The following is a 27,732-nucleotide window of genomic DNA, read 5'->3' as shown; positions in this document are numbered from 1 at the left end:
TCATGTGAATGGCACCCCTGCAGAGTCTCCTGGAACCTGCTCTTTTTACTCAGCTTTCTCCTCCTAACATTTATCCATATTAACAGCAGCTGTTTTGGTTTCACAATACATTTATTTAGAAAAGCAACATATGGTAATAGGTATTTCAGAGAATTCAGCAAAGTATAAAGACAAATACAAAAGATGCTTGGGATATAACTGCTGGCTTCTGCCTTCCACACACAGTGGATTTTACTGTAACTGACTAGAATCACTCTGGTGCCACGAAGTTCTGAGCCAAGTCTACGGCCACTACTGGAAGCTGTGGCTATTTCTGTGGACTGACGTTATACTGGGCTTCATTGTTCTTTCATTTAACAAATGTGACAGGGACCAGGCTGGGGACACACGGGGAATGACAGTGGGTCATTGTGAGCCCATGGGAGCTCACAATCTAACAGTGAGACGAGGCACAAACGGCTAGCACAGGATAGCATAGCAAGTGCCACCCAAGGTACAGGCTCAGGGTGCTACGGGGACCTGCAAGAAGGCCACCTGAGCTTCGGGTAGCTGGGAAGGCTTCCTGGAGGAGGTGAGGCCCAAGGTGGGGGTGAGCCTGGGCCAGGCAAAAGGCAGGCCTCTCAGCGCCCGTCTGTGGTTCCTCAACACCCTGTGTGTGTAGGCCCCTCAGCTGACCTGTCTTCTGTGAAATTCTTGATCCCGCTCTGTTCTATTCACACTGTGCTGCTTTGCCTTGGCGGTTAGCATGGTTAGCTTTCACAAGCACACAGCTCATACTCGAAAACTAGGCTGCTGTCTCCTGGGAGTTTTTTTTTTTTTTTGAGACGGAGTCTCTGTTGCCTAGGCTGGAGTGCAGTGGTGTGATCTTGCTTCACTGCAACACCTCCTGGGTTCAAGTGATTCTCCTGCCTCAGCCTCCCGAGTAGCTGAGATTGAGATCACAGGCGTCCACCACACCTGACTAATTTTTGTATTTTTAGTAGAGATGGGGTTTCACCATGTTGGCCAGGCTGGTCTCGAACTCCTGACCTCAAGTGATCTGCCCGCCTTGGCCACCCACAGTGCTGAGATTACAGGGGTGAGCCACTGCACCCTGACTTGGAGGTTCTCTTACATTTGGTATTTTTTCATGACACCTATGACTATGCTTTGGAGAGAGTGGCTGCCCCCACGACCCTGGCTGGGACCAAGACCATCAGCACTTCTCCATCACCAGGCTGAGCCAGGATGAGGTGGGTGGTCGCAGTAGGTGAAAAGGGGCCAAAGACACTCAAATGAAAGCCACAGAAGCCACACCCATGAGGCTGCTGCCTGGGCAGAAGGCCCAGAATACCCTCCTAAATGGAAAAATGCAAAGCACACAGCGATCATGTCAAGGGCAGTCATGTGAAAGAAAGAAACAAACAAGTATCTTGCCACAACCCCAAACTATAGACAACAGGGCGCATTCCCCTCATGAACTCCCTAGGGACCTGTGGGCCCCAGGGCTGCTGTCGCTCAGTCAAAGGTGATCCGGAAGCTGCGCTCCTGCTCCTTGCGCCGGCCCTCGCACACCTTGGTCACCTCCTCCACCTTCCTCTGCAGCAGGGCCGAGTTCTGGTCAATCCACTGCAGTGAGTCCATGTGCGCGTTGAGGATCTTGCAGATCTGCTGCAGTGGGTCACTGGTGTCGGCGGGGGCCCCGGACGTGTTCAGGTGCTCGATGATGTCCTTGAGATCCTGGGCCATGCGCTTGAGCTGTGCGTCGATGTTCTCAGCCAGCTTGTAGGTTTTCTCACGCTCCTCATCCGCGTGCTGCAGGTAGATGGTCCCGCTCTGCTCCTTGACCAACTCCTCCAGTGGGCTCAGCAGGTCTTCCAGCTCCTTCTGCTGGGACAGGATAAAGTCGAGCTCCTGGTCCAGCCTCTTCTGGTCCAGCTTCACCTTCTCCACCTCGCGGTGCAGGCTGGTGATCTTCTCTCCATTCTCGATCAGCGTGCGGTCCCAAGCGTTGACCTGGGTGGCCTGCTGGAGGAAGTGCCGCTCCTGGTCCTCTAGCTCCAGGCTCCATTTGTTGATCAGGCTCTCCAGCTGCGCGTAGGTCATGGCGGAGCTGGCAGCCGCTCCTGCAGCTGCGCCAGGGCCAGGTGGAGCGGTCACGGCAGCTGCTGTATTGCTGGGGATCCCAGCTGGCACCAGTGGTTTTAAATTCAAGGCAAAGCCGGTGGTGCTGCTGCTGGTGGTGGTGGTGGCGGTGGCGGTGGCAGCGGTGGATGTTGTTGTGGAGGTGCCGGAAGCTGCTCCAGGTGCCTTTAAGCTGAAGCCCTGTGTCCCAGCAGTGGGGGCGCCCGCTGTGGTCGCAGGGGTACAGAGGGAGAGTCCAGTGGTGGCAGATGAGGTTGGAGCAGTTGCTATTGACGCAAAGAGGCTGGGCCCAGTACTGGTGGTGGTGGCTGTGGGTGTGGGAGCAGCTGGCTGTGTGGCACCTGCTGTGGTGGCTGCTGGCGTGGCCGGAGTGAAGGGCAACGCGGCAGGTGCCGTGGGCTGGGCTGAATTCCCTGCTGAGCCAATGTTGAAACTGGAGGGTTGGGCCGTGCTTCCACCAGTGAATGAGAAGCCTCCAGATGTGGTAGCTGGAGCCACAGAGGTGGTGGAGGGGCCAAACACAAAGCCGGTGGGTGCTGTGCCCTGGCTGGAGGTGACGGTGCTCGATATGGCATTAGTGAGGTTGCTGCTGCCCAGCCCAAAGCCGCTGGGGTTTGCCATGGCTGGGGTGGCAGCTGTGTTGCTCAAGTTGAGCTTTGAAGCACCGATCCCCAAAGAAAATCCAGTTCCCCCCGAAGCAAGAGTTGCTGTTCCAAAAGTGAAGCCTGTCGTCTGTGTGGCCGGAGTCTGGGTGGCGAGTGAGAACAGGCCGGTGGAAGGGGTACTTGTGGCTGGTTGGAAGGGAGCCCCAAAATTAAACGCTCCAGTGCCAGAGGTGGAGAAAGAAAACCCTGTAGCAGGTGTGGTTGTTGCCGTCTTTGCAGTGCCAAACGTGAACCCGCCTGTAGGGGCCCCAGTGCCTCCAAAATTAAACCCGCTCATGGCTCCGGACTCTGGTGGCGGCAGCTACTCTGGCTCCCAAAGCAAATCCGTCGGCGTCTGCAGCCTTGGGAAGATTTCTAAAGCAGAGGAAGTGACATTGTCAGATGGCAGTTTTGGAAAGGCAAGCTCAGTGGCATGACTGGGCACAGTCGGTTTGGAGAGTGGTGGGATGGGATAATGATGCATGCCGTGTAACCTAAACTAGGCTCTGCTACATCGAGAAGGATCCAGAAGCACAAAAGCACGCCCCAGGGGTCAGGTACGAGGAGCCGGGGTGCTAGGGACATGCGTGGCCATGTTCAGCACAGTGGAAAGCTCCCACTCTGTGGAGGATGAGGCGGGAGAACAGGACCTTGGACCCACCTCAGCCTGAGGAGATCAGATTTGAGGCACTGCCACAAGCGGGACTAGGACACACAAGAACAGCTGTAGGACCTGCTCCCCGCGTGGGACCCAGTGAGGTTCCCTGGCTGACTCTAGCAGGGTGTGAGCGGGATCAGCTCTTGCCACCCTGAGGGCCTCTCTGGACCTCAGAGAGATGGGGCCGGGAACCCAGGCTGGATGGCAGGGTCTGGGTTGCTGAAGGCCCCCCAGGCCCACACCTGCACTCTCTAAGAGCAGGAGAGGACGCTGGAACTCCTCCTCCTAACTCAGGGGAGGGTCTGAAACCCATGTGCTCAGAGCACAGATGCCCTGGCTGCAGTGATTGGCTCAAGGATAAACTGAGACCTGAGCCAGGCAATTGGAGCCTCCCCTGGGGTTTTCTCCAGGCTTGGGAGGCAGCTGCCCCCTTCACCTGTAGGTGTGGTGTGGAGGATTGCACCTGGGCCTCCCTTGGACACCTTCTCAACCATTTGTAGACACTGGGACATCACGGGAGACCATGAGCCCCACCAGAGATGGGTGGGGGTGGGGGAGGGATAAAGAGCACCCCAGAAGACCCATGGGCCACAGTATTTCCATTCAGTTCAAACTGACTTGATTTTGGTAATGTCTAACTGAAAAATCTCCCAGTGGTGCCATCTATCAGCAGGAAGGTCAAAGGTTACCTGGTGAGGAAAGGGTGAGAGGGAGTGCTGAATAGGGGTGGTTTCTTTTTCTTTTGGGAAAGGGTTTTTTTCTGTCATACCAGCTGGAATGCAGTGACATGATCACAACTCACTGCAGCCTCAACCTCCTGGACCCAAGTGATCCTCCCACCTCAGCCTCCCAGAGTAGCTAGGACTACAGGTGCATGCCACCATGCGTGGATAATCTTTTTTATTTTTTGTGGAAATGGGATCTCACTCTGTTGCCCTGGTCTTCAACTCCTGGGCTCAAGCGATCCTCCCTCTTTGTCCTCCCAAAGTGCCAGGACTACAGGCGTGAGCCCTAAAGATGATCACCAGTATCCTTAGAAGACGGATTTGACTGACTGGAGAAGGGAAGAAAGCTTGTGGTGACGAGAGCAGACTGGAGTGATGCGCTTTGGAATCTGAAGATGTGAGAAAGCCAGGAGCCAGGGAAGGCAGAAGCAGCTCTAAAAGCTGGAAATGCAGAGGGAGGCCCTGTCTCAAAAAAACAAAAGAATAATCAAAGTCAAGACTGAGAAGCCAAGTGCCTGACCCAGAGAAACACCCATGAGGTCTGTTTCCTCTTCCCTCTCTCCAGGCCAGTTTTTAAATTGCTTGGTGTCTGTCCTCAGGAAATCCCCTTCCAGCTTGAGTAAGAGGCAACCTATCTCACTACCCCCACCCCTTCCACTGCACCCTTCTGCTTCCTCACAGGCCCCTAAGTTTTGTTTCGTCTGCTCCTCCTTCTCCACACAGCCAAGCAAGTCTGGGGAGATGACCCCAGGGCCAGCTGCACACGCTCTGCCTTGTCTAAGCAGTGGATCTCAATGGGTGTCCATCACCGCTGACTGGGAGCATTCAAAATACACTTAGCTCCACTAAGCCAGTCTCTCCGGGGCTGGGATGCTGTGGCCCTGGCATTTTCATAAAGCTTTCCTGGGGGATTCTGAGAAAGGTCTCTTCAAGAGGCCATGGCAAGTGCTTGAGCCCCCAGGACTGCTGGGGCCTGGCCCGGCCTACATCCATTCCTCCCGTTGTGGGACAGAACAAAAGTCCTCACTGCTCAGCCACCTCAAGCCGGTGTGTTGTTACTGGCAGCTAAAGGCATTTGAGCAGCTACACCTACACATCTCAGTTCTCAAGAACTCAGCTTAAAAAAGCTTTTGCTATTAATAAGTTGTAGCTAAAATTTCCAAGAGCATTTATAAAAAGCTCTTTGCAACTATGAAAAAACTACAAGGAAAACAATCTTCTGTGGGGACTTGTCTGGCTTAACAGTTCACCTTCTTTTTTTTTTTTTTTGAGACGGGAGTCTCGCTCTGTTGCCCAGGCTGGAGTGGAATGGCATGATCTCGGCTCACTGCAACCTCCGCTTCCCGGGTTCAAGCGATTCTCCCGCCTCAGCTTCCGAGTAGCTGGGATTACAGGCGCATGCCACCACGCCCGGCTAATTTTGTATTTTTAGTAGAGACGGGGTTTCTCCACGTTGGCCAGGCTGGTCTTGAACTCCTGACCTCAGGTGATCCGCTTGCCTCGGCCTCCCAAAGTGCTGGGATTACAGGCATGAGCCACTGCGCCCGGCCAACAGTTCACCATTTATTAAGTGCCACGTTGGTTTCCAATACTTCAGGTGCCAGGGATCTATTCACAATGGTGAACCCATACTGATCCAGCCCTGATCCACGCAGTTTAGATGTAATATGGCCAGGTGAGGTGGGGGGATCGCTTGAGCCCAGGAACTCGAGAACAGCCTGGCCAACATAGCGAGATGCTGTCTCTACACAGAAAACACAAAAATGAGTTGGCCGTGGTGGCAGGCGCCTGTAGTCCCAGCTACTTGGGAGGCTGAGATGGGAGGATCACTGGAGCCCAGGGAGGTGGAGGCTGCAGTGAGCTGTGATTGTGCCACTCACTCCAGCCTGGGCAACAGAGTGAGACCCCATCTAAAAAAGAAAGAAAGGAGACCTACCATTACTCACCGTTTCCTCAAAGCAAACTTTGGGGCAGATCCACTTGACAAATGAGGAAAGTGAAGCCCAGAGTGGCTGGTTAAGCCACGGCCCCTGCCCTCAAGGCAGCCAGAGTCAAATGTCAGCTCTACAACCAGGGCTCAGGGCAGGCGCAGGGCCGGGCCACATGCTGTGGGAGCAGGCTCCAGGGAGAAGCTGAGCGTTGCAGATGCAGCATCAGCCAGGGAAAGGATGGCGGGGGAGAGGCACTGTCCATGCAGGAGGAAAGGCCTGTGTGAAGACAGGGGGGCCGACACAGCAGACATGCCTCTGGGTGCTAAGTGATCTGGTGCTTCTGAAGGGAGATGTTTATGTGTGAAGGAGTGACTTGGCAAGCCTGGGCTGTTCAAATCTGCACATTCCAAAGAGAGAAAATGGCCCCTGACCAGCTCCAGGAGAATCTCTATGTTCTTGAAATGTGCTGCCAGATAAGAGCGCCTTTGTTTACCTGGGGCCCCAGGCCACTCTAGAGAGTCCATGTTGACGCTGTGACCTAGAGTGGGGGCTTTGGGTCATACAGTATCAGCACGACCTCTGGAGGGGCTGGAGTCAGCAGACCTCAGTTCAGCCACACGGGTGCGCCATGTCCTCCCCACAACCCGGGCCGCCACCACTCCGTAAGCGTTACCACACGCTGTTGCTGGGAGAACTGAGCGCTGTCCGCGGGACTCTCTCTACCTGCAGAGGACAGCTGGAAGCTCGTGCCTGGTCTCCCTTGGGGCTTTTGCATCTCTCCCCTTTGCTGTTTTCAGTCTGTATCATTTCTCCATAATAAACCGTGACCGTGACTGTGAGTAGAAAGCTTTGCTGAGCTCTGTGAGTCTTAGCTCATCACTGAGCCGGAGGGTGGTCTTGGGGACTGTGGGCCACGTGACAGGCGGGAGAATGTGGCAGACCCATACACACCATGCTAACGGTTCGGGCATTATACTGAGGGAGCCACAGGCGGACTTTATGGGTGTGGGGGATGGACCGTAGGGGTAGAGGCTGGAGGCCAGGTGGCTTAGAGAAGACTGGGAGAAGGTCCAGGCCAAGAGCCCGAGGCCCGAACTGGAACTCAGAGAGGACAGCATCACAATTTGAGCAAAGTGTTAAATTTGCACCAAAACCACGGGGTCTGTTCCCAGTCACCAAAGCCTGAACCAAGACCACAGGGTCTGTCCAGGTTAACAGTGACAGGCCAGGCATGATGGCTCACACCTGTAATCCCAGTACTTTCGGAGGCCAAGGCAGGAGGATTGCTTAAGCCCAGGAGTTTGAGGCAAAAAACAAAAAACAAAAAGCCACAAATACTAGAACTTGGGAAGTTTCTCACAAATGCAAACTATTACGAGCTCTGATCCCGGAATTACCACATTTGCCAAAGGGGAGAGTTTCCTTACCAAAGAAGCTGACGGTGCTGGTGGAGGTGGGGGAAGCAGGGAGGAACCCAAACTGAGGGAGTGCTGCATTTCCAGAGAAAGGAGGAGGGTATGCCTGGGCCTGTGCTCAGGGCTGGGTGGCTGTGACCATCTGTAGTTCACCCAGGCAGGACACAGCTCCAGAGAAGCGCTGCCTTGAGGTCACCAAGGAAAGTGCTGGCAAAGCCACCAGTCCCTTCCCTTCCTGCCTGCCCCAACATTTACCCTTGAGTTTCAAACAACACGGGTGCCTTCACAGCCCTGGGAACCCGGAGGAAGACCCGCTTGGGATTCAGATGCGGAATCATCTGAATGCAGGTGGGCATATCCCACCCCCATCTGTGAGAACCAGGGTTCTTTGCTGTCACCCCAGCCTTCAGTCAGCTCTACTACCTTACCTCCATCTGTGATTCTTGTGCCACTCCAAGTCCCAGTTTCTTTTTTTTTTTTTTTGAGACGGAGTCTTGCTCTGCCACCCAGGCTGGAGTGCAGTGGCGCGATCTTGGCTCACTACAACCTCCGCCTCCCGGGTTCAAGCAATTCTCCCACCTCAGCCTCCCGAGTAGCTGGGATTACAGGCGTGCACCACCATGCCCAGCTAATTTTTGTATTTTTAGTAGAGACGGGGTTTCACCATGTTAGCCGGGCTGGTCTTGAACTCCTGACCTCAGGTGATCTGCTCACCTTGGCCTCCTAAAGTGCTGTGATTACAGGAGTGAGCCACTGTGCCCGGCCCCCAACCCCTTTCCTTAGATGCCTGGGACAGGAGTCTGTGCCTGGGAAAGAATACAGGAGACCTGAGCTTTGGACCAAAAGGAAAGGAAGAATTAGGAAGGATGTGTGTTATGTGTGTGGGGGGGTAGACAGAAAAACGGCCCCCAAACATGCCCACACTCTGATCCAGGACCCTGTCAACGTGACCTTACATGGCAAAGGGACTTTGCAGATGTGATGAAGATAAAGAGGTTACCCTGGCTTATCCACGTGAGCCCCAGGTGACCACAAGGGTTCTTCAGGGAGGCAGGAGGAGTCAGAGGGAGATGTGCCTATGGAAGAATGGACTGAGAGACACAGCCAGTGCTGCTGGCTTTGAAGATGAGGGGGCCACAAGCCAAGGAACACAGGCGGCTTTGGCCTCTAGAGCTAGAGAAGGACATAGCCTCTCCCCTAGAGTTTCCCAAAGGAACCACACACCATGCACCCATTTAGACTCTGGACCCCCAGCACTGTGAAAATACATTTGTGTTGCTTTAAACCACTACATTTGTGATGACTTGTTATAGCAGCCACTAGAAACCAATGGCGGCAGGTTGAGGGACGACGGAGAAAGAACAGAATGAAATCTAGATAGGTGGATGGGAATACACAGAGCAGAGTTGGGGTTGAGAAAGGGGCTGGGGTCAGGGGCAGGTCTGCCCTTGTGCATGGAGACCAAGGCGGCTGGTACAGAAAGGAAAGTGAGGTGTGATTCTGAAAATCCAGACATCCCCTGGTGCTGGGGCAACCCTGCCAGGACTGTGGATGTGTGTGGGTGGACTGCCACTGACACCCAGCGACGATAGGCCATATATGACGGGAGGGAAGGACAAGGTTGCCTCCGAACACAGGGGAAGGCTAACGGTGGGGATGGTGTCGGCTCCACTGGGCCAGATTTCCGTTTGTTCCCTGCTGTATTCGCAGCACCTGCAGCAGTGCCTGGTACACAGTAGGGACTCAGTAACAACCATTTACTAAGGACCTACTGTGTAACCGGCACTGTGCCAGAACACTGCACTCCAGCACACCGAGCCCTTCCTGGGTGGGAAACAAGTGCAGACTCCCCAAGGCCACCCAGCAAACAGCAGCCCCATGATGGGAAACCAGAGCTTTCCAGGGCCAAGTCTTGACATTCTGCCTGGGACGGGAGGGTTTCATTGAGGAAAAGATGTTAGAATTAAGTGTTGGCCAAGTGTGGTGGCTCACATCTGTAATCTCAGCACTTTGGGAGGCTGAGGTGGGTGGATCACCTGAGGTCAGGAGTTCGAGACTAGCCTGGCCAACATGGTGTATCTTTTGTATTTTTGTATCTCTACTAAAAATACAAAAATTAGGCCGGGCGCGGTGGCTCATGCCTGTAATCCCAGCACTTTGGGAGGCCGAGGCGGGCGGATCACTAGGTCAGGAGATCCAGACCATGGTGAAACCCCGTCTGCACTAAAAATACAAAAAAAAATTAGCCAGGCGTGGTGGCGGGTGCATGTAGTCCCAGCTACTCGGGAGGCTGAGGCAGGAGAATGGCATCAACCCGGGAGGCGGAGCTTGCAGTAAGCCGAGATCACACCACTGCACTCCAGCCTGGGAGACAGAGCGAGACTCCGTCTCAAAAACAAAAAAACAAAAATTAGCCTGGCATGGTGGTGTGTGCCTGTGATCCCAGACAGAGGTGGGAGGATGACTTGAGCCCAGGAGTTTGAGGCTGCAGTGAGCTGTGATCACGCCACCATACTTCAGCCTGGGCGACTGAGCGAGACCCCGTCTCAAACAAATAAAAAAGTTCTGGGAGGCACCTGAACAAAGGCCCATGGCATTTGGCTGACAGCCACCTGGTGGCACTACTGACAACGCAGAGCCCAGATGCAAGATGGACAGGGTGCGGAGCTGTCTCCGTGGGACCTCCCCTTTCCCCATGGAATTCGTTATTTCAGATTTGGGGGAAGTATGACCGGTGGAACCAGAGAGACCAGAACAGGGCAGAAAAGAGCAGAGAGTGAGGGAGTGGAGAGGAGAGAAACAAGGGGAGATCAGAGATGGGCTGGGCCCAGCCCAGGGAAATTTGATTCCTGCTGAGGCTCGGACGCCGTCCTCCAACACTGCCTTCCCTTACTTGCCCTCCCGTGGGGACCTCTGGCCAGGACCATCTCCATGAGTGCTAGTGCTGGGATTCTCCATCTGCAAACTCCACAAGTCTAACTACTCTGCTTCTTAATCGTCTCCTGAATCAGTTCCTCTTTCCTTTGCGTCAAAGAAAATCCACCTAAACCTTGAAGAACAGATCAGCTCCAAGTCTGCCCTTCAAGAACTGAAGTCAACTGACCAACACCTTCCTAAGCGGACCTTAGCCAAGGCAGATGCTCAAGCGGTCCAGGCCAAATGGCCAGACCAGAGTGCCTTGGGAGCATGAGACCATGAGTGGGCTCCGGTGGGTCAGGGTCTGGGTTATGTTCGGAAAGACTCACCGAGACTCTGTGTGGGAGGAGTGAGGAGACTGTTGCAGTCGCCTGGCGGGAGCTGGCGGTGGCCTGGGCTTCCCTGTCCTGCTCTCTTACATAACTACCCTGCCTGGGGTATGGCCAACCCCATTGGTAGAAAACAGAGTGGGCCAGGCATGGTGGCTCGCACCTGTAATCCCAGTACTCTGGCAGGTCGAGGTGGGTGGATTACCTGAGGTCAGGAGTTTGAGACCAGCCTGACCAACATGGTGAAACCCCTGTCTCTACTAAAAATACAAAAATTAGCCCGGTGTGGTGGTGTGTGCCTGTAATCCTAGCTACTCGAGAGGCTGAGGCGGAGGTTGCAGTGAGCCGAGATCGCACTACTGCACTCCAGCCTGGGCAACAGAGCGAGACTGTCTAAAACAAAGACACACAAAACAACAAACAAAAACCCAAAGCCATGGAGAGGGTCTGCTTTCCTTCTTCTTTTTTTTTTTTTTTTTTGAGACAGTCTCACTCTGTCATCCAGTGCAGTGGTATAATCACAGCTCACTGCAGCCTCGACTTTCTGGGCTCAAATGATACTCCTGCCCTAGCCTCCCGTTAGCTGGGACTACAGGCATACGCCGCCATGCCCAGCTAATATTCGATTTTTTGTAGAGATGGGGTCTCACTATGTTGCCCAGGGTGGTCTCCAACTCCTGGGCTAAGGCCATCCTCCCACCTCTGCCTCCCAAAGTGCCAGGATTACAGGCACGAGCCGCCACGTCCAGCGAGGGTTGCTTTTCTAAGCCAAATCTGTGACATGGAATTCAGCTCCTCTCTCCCACCCCTACATGTTCACCTCCACCAAAAGGCCACCTCTCCTCCACAGAACCAGGTATCCCCAATAGCAGGGAGGGAGGAAGGGACAGGGATACCTGTGGGTTTTCAACTGTCCTCTCTCTCTCCTCCTTAGGTCACCTGGCATTCTGGTCCCATTTTCCTCCCTGATGCCTTTCAACCTACAGGCATAACCGACTTGCATTAAGGACCTGTGTGGAGACAAAGGAACAGGGTGTGTGTAGCTGTGTGTCTGTCAGCTCCTCGGGGGAGAAGCTGTGATGGATCAAGCTGTCTTCCCCAGGCTGTCACTGGAACTTTTACTGCATGTTCAGATGTTTCAATGCCTAAATGTTCCCGTGTGCTCACTACCCAGGAGGCCGCACCACGCTGCCACAACCCAGTGACATTGGTGGGCATTTAAAGACATAAAAGCTAGGCCGGGCGCAGTGGCTCACGCCTGCAATCCCAGCACTTTGGGAGGCTGGGCGGGGGGGGGGTGTGGGGGGGCGGATCACCTGAGGTCGGGAGTTTGAGACCAGCCTGACCAACATGGAGAAACCCCACCTCTACAAAAAAAAATTACAAAATTAGCCAGGTATGGTGGTGCATGCCTGTAATCCCAGCTACTCGGGAGGCTGAGGCAGGAGAATCGCTTGAACCTGGGAGGCGGAGGTTGCAGTGAGCCGAGATCACACCACTGCACTCCAGCCTGGGCAACAAGAGTGAAACTCGGTCTCAAAAAAACAAAAAAACAAATTAACTCATTTTGTGAATAGGTAGTATGTTCACATTGTTGTAGCTCAAAAGGTACAAAAGGGAATAGTGTGGCCTGTCTTCCCTGAGTCCCACAGCCCGCCAGCCCTGCTCCCTGGAGACAGGCTGCTGTTGCACATCTTTGCAGAGACTTGCTGTGCGTGTAAACAAAAGCGTGGTTGGCACTATCCCCACCTGCTCACAAAAGGCCGCCTGCTACATGCACTGTTCTCTACTGTTCTTTAGGTATCTTAGAAATCGTTTTAAGCAGTCTTATTCTCCTCACCCGGGTAGATGAGGAAACCGAGGCCCTCAGAGGGGGCGACTTGCCCAGGGTACCAAAATCCTGCCTCTGCCACTTGCTACACAGGATGGCCTCAAGGCAGTAGCTAAATGATTTGTGGATTCACTGATTCTCAACCTTCTCTCCTCCTTTCCCTTGAAGTCACCTGACGGCTAATTAGCAGCTACTTTCTCCTTCCCACTCCCCAGGCCCAGAAGCTGCCAAAGGAGCTCAGGTCGCGGGACCAACAGCAATTTTCCCCACAGGAAAAACGAATCAGCTAAGACAACCATGGAAAAGTTAGGAAACAGCCAGAGAGAGATTTTAAGGAAGATTCTAGAACCACCGCTCGCTCTTAATATAAAAGAATAGGACTGGAAGAGATTTGAGGAATACTCTGGTGCCAAGGCTTCTTCCTTTTTGGCCAGTAACTTTTATTTCTTACCCTTGTATTGAAAGTTTTTTCCCCTCTACCTACTGCATTAAAAAAAAAAATTTTTTTTTTTCTAAGACAGGGTCTCACTCTGTCTCCCAGGCTGGAGTGCAGTGGTGCAATCACAGCTCATAGCCTCAACCTCCCGGGCTCCAGTGGGCCTCCCACCTCAGCCTCCCTAATAGCTGGGATTACACGTGTGTGCCACCACACCAGCTAATTTTTTTTTTTGAGACGGAGTCTCGCTCTGTCATCAGGCTGGAGTGCAGTGGCGTGATCTCAGCTCATCTCAACCTCCGCCTCCCGGGTTCAAGCTATTCTCCTGCCTCAGCCTCCCAAGTAGCTGGGACTACAGGCGCGTGCCACCACACCCAGCTAACTTTTGTATTTTTAGTAGAGACGAGGTTTTGCCATGTTGGCCAGGATGGTCTCAATCTCTCGACCTTGAGATCCGCCCACCTCGGTCTCCCAAGGTGCTGGGATTACAGGCGTGAGCCACCATGCCCGGCCTAGGAGTTTCTTTTTAGCGTGATGAAAATGTTCTAAAATTGACTGTGGTGATGGCTGCACAACTCTGTCAACGTACTAAAGCCACTAAGTTGGACACTGATAAATGGATATGGATTATTATACAGTATCTCAATAAAGCCACTCAACCAACCAACCGACCAACCAACCAACCAGGGGGTGCTGGGAAGGGGTTGAGAGGCCTCGATAAGGCTGTGGAGGCGGATAGGCGTCAGGCTCAGAGCTGACTTTACCCCGAGGGCAACGGCTTGGGCAGAGTTTCTAAGGGCAGGCCCATGCCTTCCTTGGGGAGGCCGGTAATGCTGGTTGAGAACAGGCTGGGGAAGAGCCTAGAGCTGAAACGCTCTGGTTGGCGGTGCAGGCACAGGACATCAAGGCCTGGAGAGGGACTGAGGCATCAGGGCTGAGGGACTCTGAGAGCAGCGGACAGGCGTGTGTGGCGGGGGAGGAACGGCGCACACCTGTGCCCCCTCCGCAGCCCCTCTTCTTGTCAACATCAGCTTCCCCGGGGAGAGGCAGTGATGCTGGTGGGGGAAGGAGGGAAGGGCCCAGGCCGGGCTGTGGTGGAGATGGTTGCTATGGAGGTTTCTCTGGGAACCAGGTGAAGGCAGCCAGAAGATGGGGGCAGGGTGGCTTTCATTATGAGAATTGGAAGCAAACACAGCCCCTTCCTGCCTTGGCGGCCATCTCCACACCCACATTTCATGGCATTTCTCACGCGCTGGGCCGTTTCCAGGGCTTCACCTGTTCTCGCTCACTTTTCCCCCAGCAATGTGACGAAGCAAAACTATCATGGCTCCCATTTATAAATGAGCAAACTGAGAAAGGGGAGAGGACTTCAGTCACCTGCGTAAAGTCCCACAACCAGTAAGGGCCGGCCCAGGTGTCTGGCCCCACAGCTGAGCTCCTAACCGCACCGAACCTCTCCAAAACATGGTCTTTTTTTGCTCCCCACTGCCACCACCATCACCGTCCCCTGCCTCATCCAGTCCCCCTTCCCATTCTCCAAAGACTTCCTGGGCCATCTCCATGACCTTCCAGACCAGCCTGGGCTTCACTCTCAAATCCAATTCAGGATGATCCGCCCGCCCCAGCTGCAGATGATGGCCTGAGACGCCTGCAGGGAAGAGAGGGGCGTCCGCTGCTCGCCAACCCCCATACGTTCCTGCTCTGTGGTAGGTCAGGAAGAAGAGGACAAAGGAGTCTGCATCAAACTGGGCTAAGGCCTGGCGCTCTGATGGCCGCTGACCTCAAAACTCTCCATGGCGGGTACCCCTGTGCCCACTGAGGGGGCACCTAGGGAGCCTAGGGGTCCCGTGAGGCCCTCCCACCATGGTTCCCCACCTCTGCCTCTCCCCGCAGCTCCGACCATGACCATCCATCCTATGAGTGCTGGCTGGGCTCAAGCCCGGGTACTTTCCTCCGTGCCCAAGCGACCCTGTAGGAACCACATATCCTGGGCCAGACGAACGCAGGAGCTGCCTCCTCTGGACACAGCGGTGGCTCTCACCTCCCTTCCATCTTGGCAGGATGAGCGCATTTGCTGCAAGAAAGCAGCCCTGACGGCAGGGCCCTAGGGCCCCAGGCCAGGCCACCACGACCACGAGGGACCAAGATGACAAGCCCACTCCTGAATCACGCCTCAACACAGACAACATGATGTCCAAACCACAGAAATGACCAAACACCCCTCCTGACTCAGAGCTGCTGGCTGTTTCTCAACTAACCCCGGCACTAGCTCCCTTTGCTTCTCGGGCTCTAGGTCAAATAGATGCAAGTCATGGGCTTGCCCCTGACACAGCCCAACTCCTCAAGTTAGCCCAAACGCCTCCTTATTGAGGTGCCCTGCGAGTCCCTGTGGGGGACAGTCTTCCTGCCGCAATGAGCAATGTGCTCCTGGTGGCCTCTGGCTGGGGGCATGGGGATTAGGAAGAGAGTAATTAAGACACCAGCCCCACTTCCAGCAGGCATCCTGAACCTCAGGAAGGATTCTTTAGGCCTCCTCCTCTGCTCCCCAGAAACACTGTCCTCCCCTCCTTCACATGGGACCGGGCTGTGTCGGAATGAAGCCCTGCTCCGTCTCACTGCTTGTGAAGTCCAGCACAGAGGGGACCAGTCTCAATCCTCGGAGACTCTTGGAATGAGGGCTCAGTTCCTTTTGCTCTCTGCTATGGACAGAGAGGATGACAGCTGTGGGGAGGGGAAGTCACAGAGGGCCAGCAGCCTGAGTCCTGTCCACACTGGTGGTTTGCTGGGGTTTTCCAGGTTTTTCTGAATTACTTGCCTACCTTTAAAACTTGGATCTCACAGAAAAAACAAAACAAAACTGGATTTCCAGCTTCTCCCGTGAAACCAGCAGCTTTGCACCACCAGCACTGCCAGTGTTGCTGCGGCCCCGGTGCCTTTCAGGGGCCCAGGTGCTTCTGGGAGCCACCCCTCCCTCTGGGCCTGACACAGGGCCCGAGGTGGTCAGCAGTTCACCGGTCCAGGCCTCTTCCCATGTCAACCCCCTGCCCCTCCACACTGCCCCGAGGTAGTTCTATGATTGTGCCCATTTTACTGATGAGGTGACCACAGGTCGGGGGGTACAGTATCTTGTCCCAGACCACTAAGCGGTGAGTGATGGCATCCTGGGCTCTAGGACACTGGTGTCAGTTGTTATCAGTTTGCTGTGTCCCTTTTTTTTGCATAAGAGCTGTGACTGCTTCTACTGAAGGGACAAGGGCAGGCACAAGGGAGGGAAGGGGCTCTGGAGGACTGTGGGCCACGTGGCAGCCTGTGCTGTCTCCCAGCCCCCGCGTCATCCTCTCCCCAACTGAGCTGGCCTTGGCCTACCTGCCCTTGTTTGCCAGGACTCCCACCTTCAACCCCGGCACCCCTGGCCTGCGTGACCCAGTTACCCTCCCTGGCTCCTCTCAGGGACCTCAGTATCACATTCGCTGGCCTCTGTGCTGAGCAAGTCATTAGAAAATGTATTGATGCCTACGGAAATAGCAGCACAGGGCGGGGGGTTGTGGGGAACATTTCTGGGAATGAGGAGGGCCCTGACTTTGCCCTCGAAGCGTTCGGGGGAGCAGTCACGTAGGCAGACATCTGCACGCGGCGGATCTGAAAGCAGAAGCAGACGTGGCGGGAACAGAGGAGAATCACACACAGACCTGGGCTCCGGCAGCCGCCGGCTTCACTGATGCCATCTCCACAGCGCTCCCACACCAGGCCCCAGAGCAGGAACTACCGCTCACAGGGCACTTCCCTATGCCAGGCCCCACTCTAGGTATTTCACACACATTTACACATTTAATCCTCAAAACCACCGTCTGCAATAGACCATCTCATCCCCATTTTACGGAGGGGAAACTGAGTCATAGACAGAGCATGCCACTTGCTGAGGGTCACAGAAGTGGTGGAGTTGGGGTGTGAACCCAGCAGGCTGGCTCTAGGGCCCATGCTCTGACCCACGCTGCGGAAGGCAGCCGAGGCTCGGCAGATGACGGCCCTGCCTCCACTCCAGTCTACAACTGAGTGCTGGGCTCAGGACCAGAACCCCGGTCTGTCTGATGCAAAACTCGGAGCCTTTTCCATCATGCCAGGAGGCCACCGTGATTGGGAAAGCAGTGAGGAGTTGCGGCAATAGCAGGGCGATGGCACGGTGCAGGTGCAGGCAGGAATCGATAGCGTCTGGCAACCGTGAGCAGCAGCAGGCCTGAGGTTAGGGTCGGGGCTTGGAGGCCTCCCAGAGACTATACCATGGGCCTTGGGGCCCTGGAAGCTGTGCAGCATGGTGGAGGCTGAGGTCCCATCTAACTGGCACTGTGATTTTCACAACCCCCCTTACCTCTCGGGACCTCAGTCTTGTCTCCTGCTAACAAGCCTCTGTGATCTGAGGCCCCTTCTTGGCATCGAGCCTCAGATTCTCAGGGTCCTGCACTGGTGGCTGATCTCCCTCCCTCTCCACACCCCCCCTACTCTTGCTGTGCGGGGGTTCTCCCTTATCGAAGGCTCTGCTAACCGGGAGCGGTTGCCAGGTGTGCTGGGGTCCCCAGAGAATCCCCGAACTCCCCCCCCCAGTCAAACAGCCAGGGCTGATGCAACCTGCCTGCAACCACCGCCTCACTCCCCAAGCCAGGCCCCTCCGCACCGAAAAAGAGTCCCCAGTAGCCCCACCCTTGCTTCAAGCCCCAGCTCAGGAGTTGAAGGGGAGCTCGAGGCTGGGGGAGGCCAGGACATGAGTCCTCAAGGGGCCACAGGCCTGGGTCAGGAATGTGCACACGAGGGGACTCAGGGTTCGAATATCTGGGGAGGAGGGTCGCAGGCAACCACTGATGACCCGCTATGAACTAGAACAGGCTGGGAGGGGCTGGAGAGCTAAGGGTGCCAACTGGCACCCACTCACCCTGAGTCCAGCTGCTAAGTCTGGCTGGGCTGAAGTGGGTGGGACCCAATAGCTAGAGAGAGAAGGCGGCAAAAGGGTGGGGAGGGGAAGCAGAGTCCCTGCCCAGACACCTCTGCAGCCAGCATAAACCACACATAGCCAGCAATGCAATTCTCCTACTGACCAAGCTATTAAAAATTACCCAGGCCGGGCCAGGCGCGGTGGTTCACGCCTGTAATCCCAGCACTTTGGGAGGCCCAGGTGGGTGGATCGCCTGAGGTCGGGAGTTCAAGACCAGCCTGACCAACATGGAGAAACCCCGTCTCTACTAAAAATACAAAATTAGCCATGTGTGGTGACACATGCCTGTAATCCTAGCTACTCGGGAGGCTGAGGCAGGAGAATCTCTTGAACCCAGGAGGCAGAGGTTGCGGTGAGCCGAGATGGCACCATTGCACTCCAGCCTGGGCAACAAGAGTGAAACTCCGTCTCAAAAAACCAAAAAAATTAACAAACAAACAAAACAAAACAAAAATCCCAGGCCGGGCACAGTGGCTCAGGCTTGTAATCCTAACACTTTGGGAGGGTGAGGCAGGAGGATCGTTTGAGCCCAGGAATCAGGAATTCAAGACCAGCCTGGGCAACATAGTGAGACCCCCCCCCCCACCATCTCTACTAAAAAAAGCAAAAAAAAAAAAAAAAGCATCCTACCTGGCCATCCTCTCAATATCCCGCAATCCCAGTCTGAGACAAAACCAAATGGAAGCACATTCCATAAAATACCCAACCAGCATTTTTCCAAACTGTCAAGGTCATGAAGGACAAGGAAAGTCTAACACCAGTCACAGGCCAGAGGAGGCTGCGGAGCCATGATGCCTAAATATAACATGGCATCCTGAAGGCATCCGGAAGGAGCAGGAAGGGCATTAGGTAACAACCACCAAAATCAGAATCAAGTGTGGTCAGAATCAAGAATGGCATTTGGTCAATGGTAACATACTGATGTTGCCTTGGTTGTGACAAATGTGGCAAAGTAATGTAAAATGTTAATGGGAAAAACCAAGTGAGGGGCATACAGAAATTCTCCGTATTATCTTTGCAACTTTTCTGTTGAGTCAATCTACAATTATTCCAAAATAAAAAATTTTATTTAAAAAATAACCCCCTTGGGTGCAGTGGCTCACGCCTGTAATCCCAGCACTTTGGGAGGCCGAAGCAGGCAGATCACGAGGTCATGAGTTCGAGACCAGCCTGACCAACATGGTGAAACCCTGTATCTACTAAAAATATAAAAATTAGCCAGGCATGATGGTGCATGCCTGTAATCCCAGCTACTCTGGAGCCTGAAGCAGGAGAATGGCTTGAACCCGGGAGGCGGTGGTTGCAGTGAGCTGTGACGGCGCCACTGCACTCCAGCCTGGGCAACAGAGCGAGACTCTGTCTCAAAAAAAAAAAAAAAAAAAAAAAAAAGCTAGGTCTTGCTTAAGACTGGGTGTGGTGGCTCATGCCTGTAAATCCCAGCATTTTGGGAGGCCGAGGTGGGTGGATCACCTGAAGTCAGGAGTTCAAGACCAGCCTGGCCAACGTGGCAAAACCCCGTCTCTACTAAAAATACAAAAATTAGCCAGGCGTGGTGGTGGGCGCCTGTAATCCCAGCTACTTGGAAGGCTGAGGCAGGAGAATTGCTTGAATCTGGGAAGTGGAGGTTGAAGTGAGCCAAGATCATGCCACTGCACTCCAGCCTGGGCGACACAGCAAGACTCTGTCTCAAAAAAACCAAACCAAACCAAACCAAACCAAACCCAGTCCCCATGTACAATCTAAAAGATCTTTGCAGGAAAAGATTCTGCTGGCGGGGCGGGGGAGATAGGGCATGTCTGTGCGTCCTTACCACTGGCAGTCTGCCCAACAGTCTACCCTTAATTCCATCTGCTTTTGTTCAAAAATCTATACAGCAATGGAATTAGAACACATCCACCTTAATTACAGCAATAACAGTAACCACTTTTATGCAGCACCTACTGTGTCCCAGGCATTAGTCTAACTGCTTGACACGGATTAACTCATTTAATCCTTGTAACAGCCCTAAGAAGTAGGTACTTTTTTTTTTTTTTGAGACGAGGTCTCACTCTGTCACCCAGGCTGGAGTGTGGTGGCACAATCTCGGCTTACTGCAACCTCCGCCCCACCCCAGGGTTCAAGTGATCCTCCTGCCTTAGCCTCATGAGTAGCTGGGACCACAGGTGCAAACCACCACACCCGGCTATTTTTTTGTATTTTTGGTAGAGACAGGGTTTCACCATGTTGCCCAGGCTGGTCTCGAATTCCTGAGATCAAGCAATCTGCCCACCTCAGCCTCCCAGGGTGGTGGGACTACAGGCATGAGCCACCGTGCCTGGTCCAGAGGTAGGTATTCTTCATGCCACTTCGTACCACAGGGGAAACTGAGGCACAGGGAAGGGAAATGGCTAGGGTCACACAGCTAGTAAGAGGGGTGCAGTCAGGTTTTGAACTCATATAATCTGGCTCCAGAGTCTATGCCAGGGATGTATAAAATTTGGCTTCTGGGGCCACACTGAAGAATTGTCTTAGGCCACACATAACATACACTATTGATAGCTGATGAACTTAAAAAAAAAATCGCAAAAAATTCGCATGTTTTGGGAAGGTTTACAAATTTGTGTTAGGCTGCATTCAAAGCTGTTCTAGGCTGCATGCAGGCCCACGGGTGGGACAAGCTCAGTCTATGCTCTTAGCTGCTACTCTGTATACTGCCTCAGTGATAACACAGCCCCTATAGGCCCAAGAAAATATAGGGCAAGTGCACAAAAACTGGCAGAGTGGACAGTAAGTGCTCTAAGGGAAGGTGGTCAGATCCCAAGGACTTCCTGCCCGCAACAGGTAAAGAAGGAGAAAGAAGCTTGTGTGTAATGCTCAATATCAGGATTCCTCCACCTTCTCTGGACCTGGATTCAGTCTCCTAACTGCCACAGAAGGGATGAAGGTTGAACTCCAGCTGGGATGTCCTGATGTGGATGGGACAAGGTGGGTTTCTGCAACAGAGAAAAGACCGACATCCACCTCGGCTGGTGGAGGAGGGCCCAGTGCATGAGAAGGGGCAAGATGGCTACCCTCTGACTAAACGAAAACGGGTATCTTCCATTTTTGGCAGGGTTGGGAGATAGTTCCTATCCAGTGGAGGCTGAAGGACGTTTTGAAAGGAAGCCAAGGGCAAGAGATGGAGAAAAGGACGCAGCTGGGGCCTCGATGTCTGAATCCCTGCCAGGGGATGGGGCCTGGGCACCCATCATTTGGAATGGAAGATGAGGATAGCTGGAAACAGACACTTTAGAGGGATGAGGGAGACAGAAAAATGACAGCAGGTGTTGGACAGTCCAACGTCTGCGGCTCTTGCAAGTGGTAAGGAAGAAATGAGACTGGGCCCCAGAGTTCCTATTAATAAAATATGCTGAGGCCGGGAGCGATGGCTCACGCCTGTAATCCCAGCACTTTGGGAGGCCGAGGCGGGCGGATCACGAGGCCAGGAAATTGAGACCATCCTGGCTAACACGGTGAAACCCCGTCTCTACTAAAAATACAAAAAATTAGCCGGGCGTGGTGGCGGGCGCCTGTAGTCCCAGCTACTCGGGAGGCTGAGGCGGGAGAAGGGCGTGAACCTGGGAGGCGAAGTTTGCAGTGAGCCGAGATCGCGCCACTGCACTCCAGCCTGGGCGACAGAGACGGAGAGACTCCGTCTCAAAAAAAAAAAAGTTGAACAGGAATGTATGAGTTGAGCTCTGTGCATAAGGCTTGCCGGACATCGTCTTATTTGAGTCTCATAAACCCACCAGGCGAGTTGATTTTTCTTATTTTACAGATAGGGAAATGAAGTAAGAGAACTTAAGTTATTTGCCCGAGGCCATCCTGGCAGGTCTGTGTTTGGGAGAGTGCTGTGACTCATGCTGGACTCTAACCCACGAGGGTTTCTCAGAGTCAGCAGCTGGGGGATGAAGAGGTGAAAAGTGACTGGCAGGAAATTCTGCAAGCAAGGCAAAGGGAAAGAGAAATTAACTGGTGCAGGTCTGCGGGAAGAGAATGAGGCTGGATCCTCAAAATCACAGGAGGAAACAGGCCCAGACCTCAGAGGCAGAAAGAGAAAGAAACCAGAGCTTAGAGTCAGGAGGAGGAAACCAGACCCCGGAGCCACAAGGAGAGGGCTGGATCCCCGGCTCAGAGGGAGGAGGTCGGATCCCCAGCTGAGAGGGAGGAGGGGCCCGGACCCTAGGAGTGGGAAGGAAAGGGTCGGATCCCCTGATCCCCAGGAGGAGGGGACCCGGCTGCCTCCCGGTTGGGGCCGCGCGAGGGCGGGGCGCGGAAGGATCCGGGGGGGCCGTGCTGCGCCACCCGTAATATATCTGTCCCCAGTCCCCGGGGCCGCCTCATTCCCTGTCCTCGGATCACAGTCTCTTCTCACTACAGCGTCGCCGCCTCTGCCTGCGTAGCCCCGGCCATGGCTCTGTAGCCTCGACCCGTTTGTGCCCCCGGCCCGTCTCCGCGCTCACCACGCCTGCGCTCTCCGCTCCCACCTTTCTTCAGCCGAGGCCGCCGCCGCCTCTCCTTGCTGCAGCCATGGAGTGAGTAACCGCTTACCTCTCCTTCTCCAACTGCCTTTCCCGCCCTTTCGCAGCTCGTGGCCCTCTTTAGGGAGCCCTGGGGGGTGGGGAGTCGCGAGCGGGGAATCACGGTCGCGCAGGCGCAGTAATAGTACGGTGGGCCGAAGGCGCGCAGCTGCGCATGCGCACTGGGCCCGGGGCCGGGCGGGAGAGTTCTAGACTCGATGTTTGTCAGCCCGCGTGCAGCTGGGCCTGCGCACTCCAGGGGAGGGTGTTTTTTTTTTTTTTTTTTCTAAACGATTCTTCGTGCTTGGTTGTTCCTGCGCAGTAGCCCACCAGTGCCCCGTAGTGAAAGAGCTGCGGACCCTGAATGGCCGCACATGCGCACTGATCCCCAAGAGGGCGGAGGTGTAAAGGCAATTGGACCGCTCGGGCGACGTAGCATGCGCTTTGGCCCTCGGCGCAGAGCCGCGTGTGGACGGGTGGCGTTCGGGTAGCCGTTCTCCGCCTTTCCGCTCTACCCTCCTCCACCCTCCCTGCCCCACGTTGCTTTGGCTCACAGCCCAGCTTCCTTCCTTTTAAACCAGGCACCTGCTGAGGCGGGGACTGGCTTAGATTGGCAGGGCAGAAGGCGGGACCCAGAGGCAACCCTCTAAGTGGGTGGGGCTAGAACCACTGTCGTCACGATGGGTGGTATTTCGGAAGCAGATTGTGAGAAGGGGCGGGGCTAAACCAACCGTTAGTTGGGGGGTGGGGTTTCGATGGGACAAAGAGGCGGGGCCTCTGGGGAATGGGGGAGGGGCGGAGCTAAATAAACAATGAGGGGCGGGGCTTGGAGGGGCAGCGGCAGAGCGAGGAGTGGGATTTGAGTGGATAACATTGCTGAAGGGCTGGGGCCTGGGGCAGTTCCCCTGGGAACTGGTTTGGGATGGAAGCTAGGAAGGCAGTGGGGCCAAAAGGAAATATTTTAGAGGAAGGGGCGTGGCTGGAAGAAAATGTCCGTGGGATTGAGTTTTTCCTTGAGGCGAAATATTCTGAGTTGGATGGGAGGGGCCTAAGGTAATTGCCCTGGGAGACCTTTAGGTTTTTGTATTGGGGGAAGGGGTGGGGCATCGGTCCTACTTTAGGACCTAAAGAAATTCCCTTGGGAGTGGGTGGGGCTCAGAGATTTGGGTAAAGAAAGGGCAAATTTAGAATTCGGAGAGGCTGAGGCTTAGTGTTCTAAACGGTGGTTGGAAGGGGGAGGGAGGAGCCTCATGGACGTGCCTGGGGGTGTGGCTTAGCTTCCCCTTGGTTTTGGCCGGTGGATGACGCTGTCCTGACCCCACCCACTCTTGTCTCACGCGTGTAGGTCTTCCACTTTCGCCTTGGTGCCTGTCTTCGCCCACCTGAGCATCCTCCAGAGCCTCGTCCCAGCTGCTGGTGCAGCCTCTCCTGTTGCCATCACTGCCCAGCACCTGTGCTACAGCCATGTCACTCCTGGCGACCCTGGGGCTGGAGCTGGACAGGGCCCTGCTCCCAGCTAGCGGGCTGGGATGGCTCGTAGACTATGGGAAACTCCCCCCGGCCCCTGCCCCCCTGGCTCCCTATGAGGTCCTTGGGGGAGCCCTGGAGGGCGGGCTTCCAGTGGGGGGAGAGCCCCTGGCAGGTAAGGGCAGGTGGAAGGTGGAGCTGGGGAGTGGAGGGCAGGGGAAGATGGGGGAGGAAGAACTCATCCATGTATTCAATAAATATTGAGTGCCTACAATGTGCCAGGCACTGTTTTAGGTGCTGAGGATATGGCTGGGAAAAGAAGAACATGGTCTGTGCCTTCCAGCAGCTCACACTGTGGGGAGTAGACCAGAGATAAATTAAATGAGAGTGTATGGGAATAAGTCAAAAACACCTAGCAGCTGAGCTACAAAATGACAAAGAGGACCTAATATAGAATGGGTAGCCAGAAAACCTTCTCCAAGTAGGTAACATGTTGACTGAGGCATAAATGATGGGAAGGAAGCCAGGCATGATGGCCTGTAATCCCAGCACTTTGGGAGGCCAAGGGGGGAGAATTGCTTTAGTCCAGGAGTTCAGGACCTGGGCAACATAGTGAGACCTCATATCTATAGGAAAAAAAAAAATTAGCCAGGCATGGCGGCACACACTTGTAGTCACAGCTACTTGGGAGGCTGAGGTGGGAGGATCGCTTGAGCCTGGGAGGTCTAGGCTGCAGTGAGCCAAGATGATGCCACTGCACTGCAGCCTGGGCAACAGAGTGAAACCCTATCCCTTAAAATAAAAAAAAAAGTAGGGAAGGAATGAGGAAAACACCCAAGGGAAGAGCATTTTAGTTGGAGGGAACTGCATATGCAGAAGCCCTCAGGAGGCAGGAATCATTTCATTCATTACTGTATCCCAAATGCTTGGCACATAGTGGGTTTTCAATAATTAATGAGTAAAGATGAAACAAGGTGTATGTGTCTGTGTATCTGTATGTGTAATGTGATCTAGTTTGCCTTTTAAGAACAGAATAAATAGAGACACTACAGATACAGAGTACTCGGTAAAGGAGATGTTGGAATGGTTGAAGAAATGCTTGGTTGACTGTTGCTTGAGTCATTGGTTGGTTGGCTGGTTCTTTTTTTCTTTTTTAATTTTTTTTTTCCCCTGGACCCTCTTATGGGTTAAGACTGATTCTTTCATTGGCTAATTTGTTGGGTTTTGGTTAACTGGTTCATTGGTTGATTAATGGGTTGACTGATTTATTTGGTTGGTTGACTGATTCCCTGATTGATTGGTCAACTAGTTCATTGGTTGGTTGGTTGGTTGGTTGGTTTGTTGACTGCTTGGTTGACTGGGTGGCTAGATGGTTGATTGTTGGTTGGTTGGTTGACTGGTTTATTGGTTTCTTCACTGGTTTGTTGGTTTATTGACTGGTTTGATGGTTCAGTGGTTAGTTGTTTTACTGAATGAATGGGACAGATGCACCTGAATGAGACGTGAGTCAGCACCCAACTACGCAGAAGACCAGCAACTCAGGGAATTTTGTGTCCCTCCCCACTTTAATCCCAGGTGATGGCTTCTCTGACTGGATGACTGAGCGAGTTGATTTCACAGCTCTCCTCCCTCTGGAGCCCCCCTTACCCCCAGGCACCCTCCGCCAACCTTCCCCAACCCCACCTGACCTGGAAGCTATGGCCTCCCTCCTCAAGAAGGAGCTGGAACAGATGGAAGACTTCTTCCTAGATGCCCCGCTCCTCCCACCACCCTCCCCGCCGCCACTACCACCACCACCACTACCACCGGCCCCCTCCCTCCCCGTGGCCCTCCCCTCCTTTGACCTCCCCCAGCCCCCTGTCTTGGATACTCTGGACTTGCTGGCCATCTACTGCCGCAACGAGGCTGGGCAGGGGGAGGTGGGGATGCCGCCTCTGCCCCCGCCACAGCAGCCCCCTCTTCCTTCTCCACCTCAACCTTCTCGCCTGGCCCCCTACGCACATCCTGCCACCACCCGAGGGGACCGCAAGCAAAAGAAGAGAGACCAGAACAAGTCGGCGGCTCTGAGGTACCGCCAGCGGAAGCGGGCAGAGGGTGAGGCCCTGGAGGGCGAGTGCCAGGGGCTGGAGGCACGGAATCGCGAGCTGAGGGAACGGGCAGAGTCCGTGGAGCGCGAGATCCAGTACGTCAAGGACCTGCTCATCGAGGTGTACAAGGCCCGGAGCCAGAGGACCCGTAGCTGCTAGAAGGGCAGGGGTGTGGCTTCTGGGGGCTGGTCTTCAGCTCTGGCGCCTTCATCCCCCTGCCTCTACCTTCATTCCAAACCCCTCTCGGCCGGGTGCAGTGGCTTATGCTTGTAATCCCAGCACTTTGGGAGGCCAAGGCAGGAGGATCGTTTGAGGCCAGGAGGTCAATACCAGCCTGGGCAACATAGTAAGACCCTGTCTCTATTAAAAAAAAAAAAAACCCTTCTTCCCCACCAAACCACCCAACTCCTCTCTACTCTTATCCTTTTATCCTCTGTCTCTGCTTATCACCTCTCTTGCGTATTTCTGGATCTTCTTCCCTCCTTTCTCATCCAAATCATGAAATGTTTGGCCTTAGTCAATGTCTATGCCTGTCACATAACAGCCGAGGCACCGAGGCCCACAGGGAAGCAGCTGGGAGCTTGGAAACCTGGTCTCTTGAATTTCAAACCTGGTTTCTTACAGGTGGTTGTCTGGGGTGGGTGGAGTGGTGACAGGATAGAGCTGAAGGACTATGCAAATGAGGAAGTAAGTCAGGGCGGGCTTTGAGAAGGGGACCCATATCCTACAGGCAAAAAGCAGGCTAGGTGACCTTGGGACACTACGCTAAGGGAGGGAGGCTAAAGGCGGCCAGGTTTGCAGTGTGGGAAGATGAGCAGGCCAGTGGGAGGAGGGGCAGGGCAGGGCTGTAGTTGGTGACTGGGTGTTCATTTTAGCTCTGAGAAAAAAAATTAGTGTTTTGTGAAGGTGTTGGAGAGGGGCTGTGTCTGGGTGAGGGATGTCGGGGTACTGATTTTTTTGGGAGGTTATGAGCAAAAATAAAACGAAACATTTCCTCTGGCCTGTGCATCTTGTCTTTGAGAGAAGCAGCTGGGGAGAGGCGGCCTTGTAATCTCAGCACTTTGAGAGGCTGAGGCGGGCAGATCACCTGAGGTCAGGAGTTCAGGACCAGCCTGACCAACAAGGTGAAACCCTGTCTCTACTGAAAATACAAAATTAGCTGGGTGTGGTGGCGTGCGCCTGTAATCCCGGCAACTTGGGAGGCTGAGGCAGGAGACTCGCTTGAGCCAAGGAGACGGAGGTTGCAGTGAGCCAAGATTGTTCTATTGCACTCCAGTCTGGGAAACAAGATTGAAACGCTATCTCAAAAAAAAAAAAAAAAAAAAAAAAAAAAAAGGGAGTGGGGAGGGCCGGGCGTGGTGACTCACGCCTGTAATCCCAGCACTTTGGGAGGCTGAGGTGGGCAGATCACGAGGTCAGGAGATTGAGACCATCCTGGCTAACACGGTGAAACCCTGTCTTTACTAAAAATATGAAAAATTAGCCGGGTGTGGTGGCGGACGCCTGTGGTCCCAGCTACTCGGGAGGCTGAGGCAGGAGAATCACTTCAACCTAGGAGGCGGAGCTTGCAGTGAGCCTAGATTGCGCCACTGCACTCCAGTCTGGGCGACAGAGCAATACTCCATCTCAAAAAAAAAAAAGACAATA

At 54.2% G+C, this 27,732-nt stretch overlaps 3 protein-coding genes across 15 annotated transcripts in view; 1 reads left to right on the top strand and 2 right to left on the bottom strand.

Annotated features, from left to right (window-relative positions):
- Positions 1 to 22,641, bottom strand: part of IL4I1 (interleukin 4 induced 1) — a 39,638-nt gene extending 16,997 nt beyond the window's left edge. For 3 of the 4 annotated variants that reach the window (XM_019014968.3, XM_004061199.4, XM_055369882.1), the window contains exon 1: positions 22,475 to 22,596. The gene's annotated coding sequence lies outside the window, so the exon portion shown is untranslated. Of the gene's footprint in view, positions 1 to 22,474 lie in introns of all 4 variants that reach the window. The other variant, XM_055369879.1, reaches the window with a different exon arrangement.
- On the bottom strand, positions 93 to 23,143 carry NUP62 (nucleoporin 62). Of its 9 annotated transcripts, XM_055369884.2 has the most exons (4): positions 22,475 to 22,529; positions 6,098 to 6,358; positions 4,354 to 4,613; positions 93 to 3,143 (listed from the first exon to the last, which is right to left on the bottom strand). In XM_055369884.2, exon 4 carries the CDS (start codon positions 3,064 to 3,066, stop codon positions 1,498 to 1,500), a length of 1,569 nt encoding a protein of 522 aa, XP_055225859.1. In that variant the 5' UTR covers positions 3,067 to 3,143; positions 4,354 to 4,613; positions 6,098 to 6,358; positions 22,475 to 22,529; the 3' UTR covers positions 93 to 1,497. The 9 variants fall into 9 exon arrangements, with proteins under 9 accessions (XP_055225859.1, XP_030863062.2, XP_030863064.2 ...); XM_031007202.3 differs by lacking the exon at positions 6,098 to 6,358 and having other exon boundaries at positions 22,475 to 22,705; XM_031007204.2 differs by lacking the exons at positions 6,098 to 6,358; positions 22,475 to 22,529 and adding an exon at positions 22,563 to 22,704.
- On the top strand, positions 22,408 to 27,084 carry ATF5 (activating transcription factor 5). Of its 2 annotated transcripts, none has more exons than XM_004061200.5 (3): positions 22,408 to 22,546; positions 23,877 to 24,173; positions 25,574 to 27,084. In XM_004061200.5, the coding sequence occupies exons 2-3, from the start codon at positions 23,996 to 23,998 to the stop codon at positions 26,242 to 26,244; spliced, it is 849 nt and encodes a 282-aa protein (XP_004061248.2). In that variant the 5' UTR covers positions 22,408 to 22,546; positions 23,877 to 23,995; the 3' UTR covers positions 26,245 to 27,084. The 2 variants fall into 2 exon arrangements, with proteins under 2 accessions (XP_004061248.2, XP_004061250.2); XM_004061202.4 differs by lacking the exon at positions 22,408 to 22,546 and adding an exon at positions 23,368 to 23,584.
- Positions 27,085 to 27,732: the final 648 nt, after the last annotated feature.

Source organism: Gorilla gorilla, chromosome 20 (assembly GCF_029281585.2).
Source record: "Gorilla gorilla gorilla isolate KB3781 chromosome 20, NHGRI_mGorGor1-v2.1_pri, whole genome shotgun sequence".
NCBI lineage: Eukaryota > Metazoa > Chordata > Mammalia > Primates > Hominidae > Gorilla > Gorilla gorilla.
This window is presented reverse-complemented; position numbering and strand designations above follow the sequence as displayed.

Bases quoted from the DNA above. Each gene is read 5' to 3' on its own strand.
- NUP62 (XM_019014970.4), bottom strand. From the start codon at position 3,066: ATGAGCGGGTTTAATTTTGGAGGCACTGGGGCCCCTACAGGCGGGTTC.
- ATF5 (XM_004061200.5), top strand. From the start codon at position 23,996: ATGTCACTCCTGGCGACCCTGGGGCTGGAGCTGGACAGGGCCCTGCTC. The intron at 24,174-25,573 runs GTAAGGGCAGGT...CTTTAATCCCAG, and splicing joins GGGGGGAGAGCCCCTGGCAG to GTGATGGCTTCTCTGACTGG.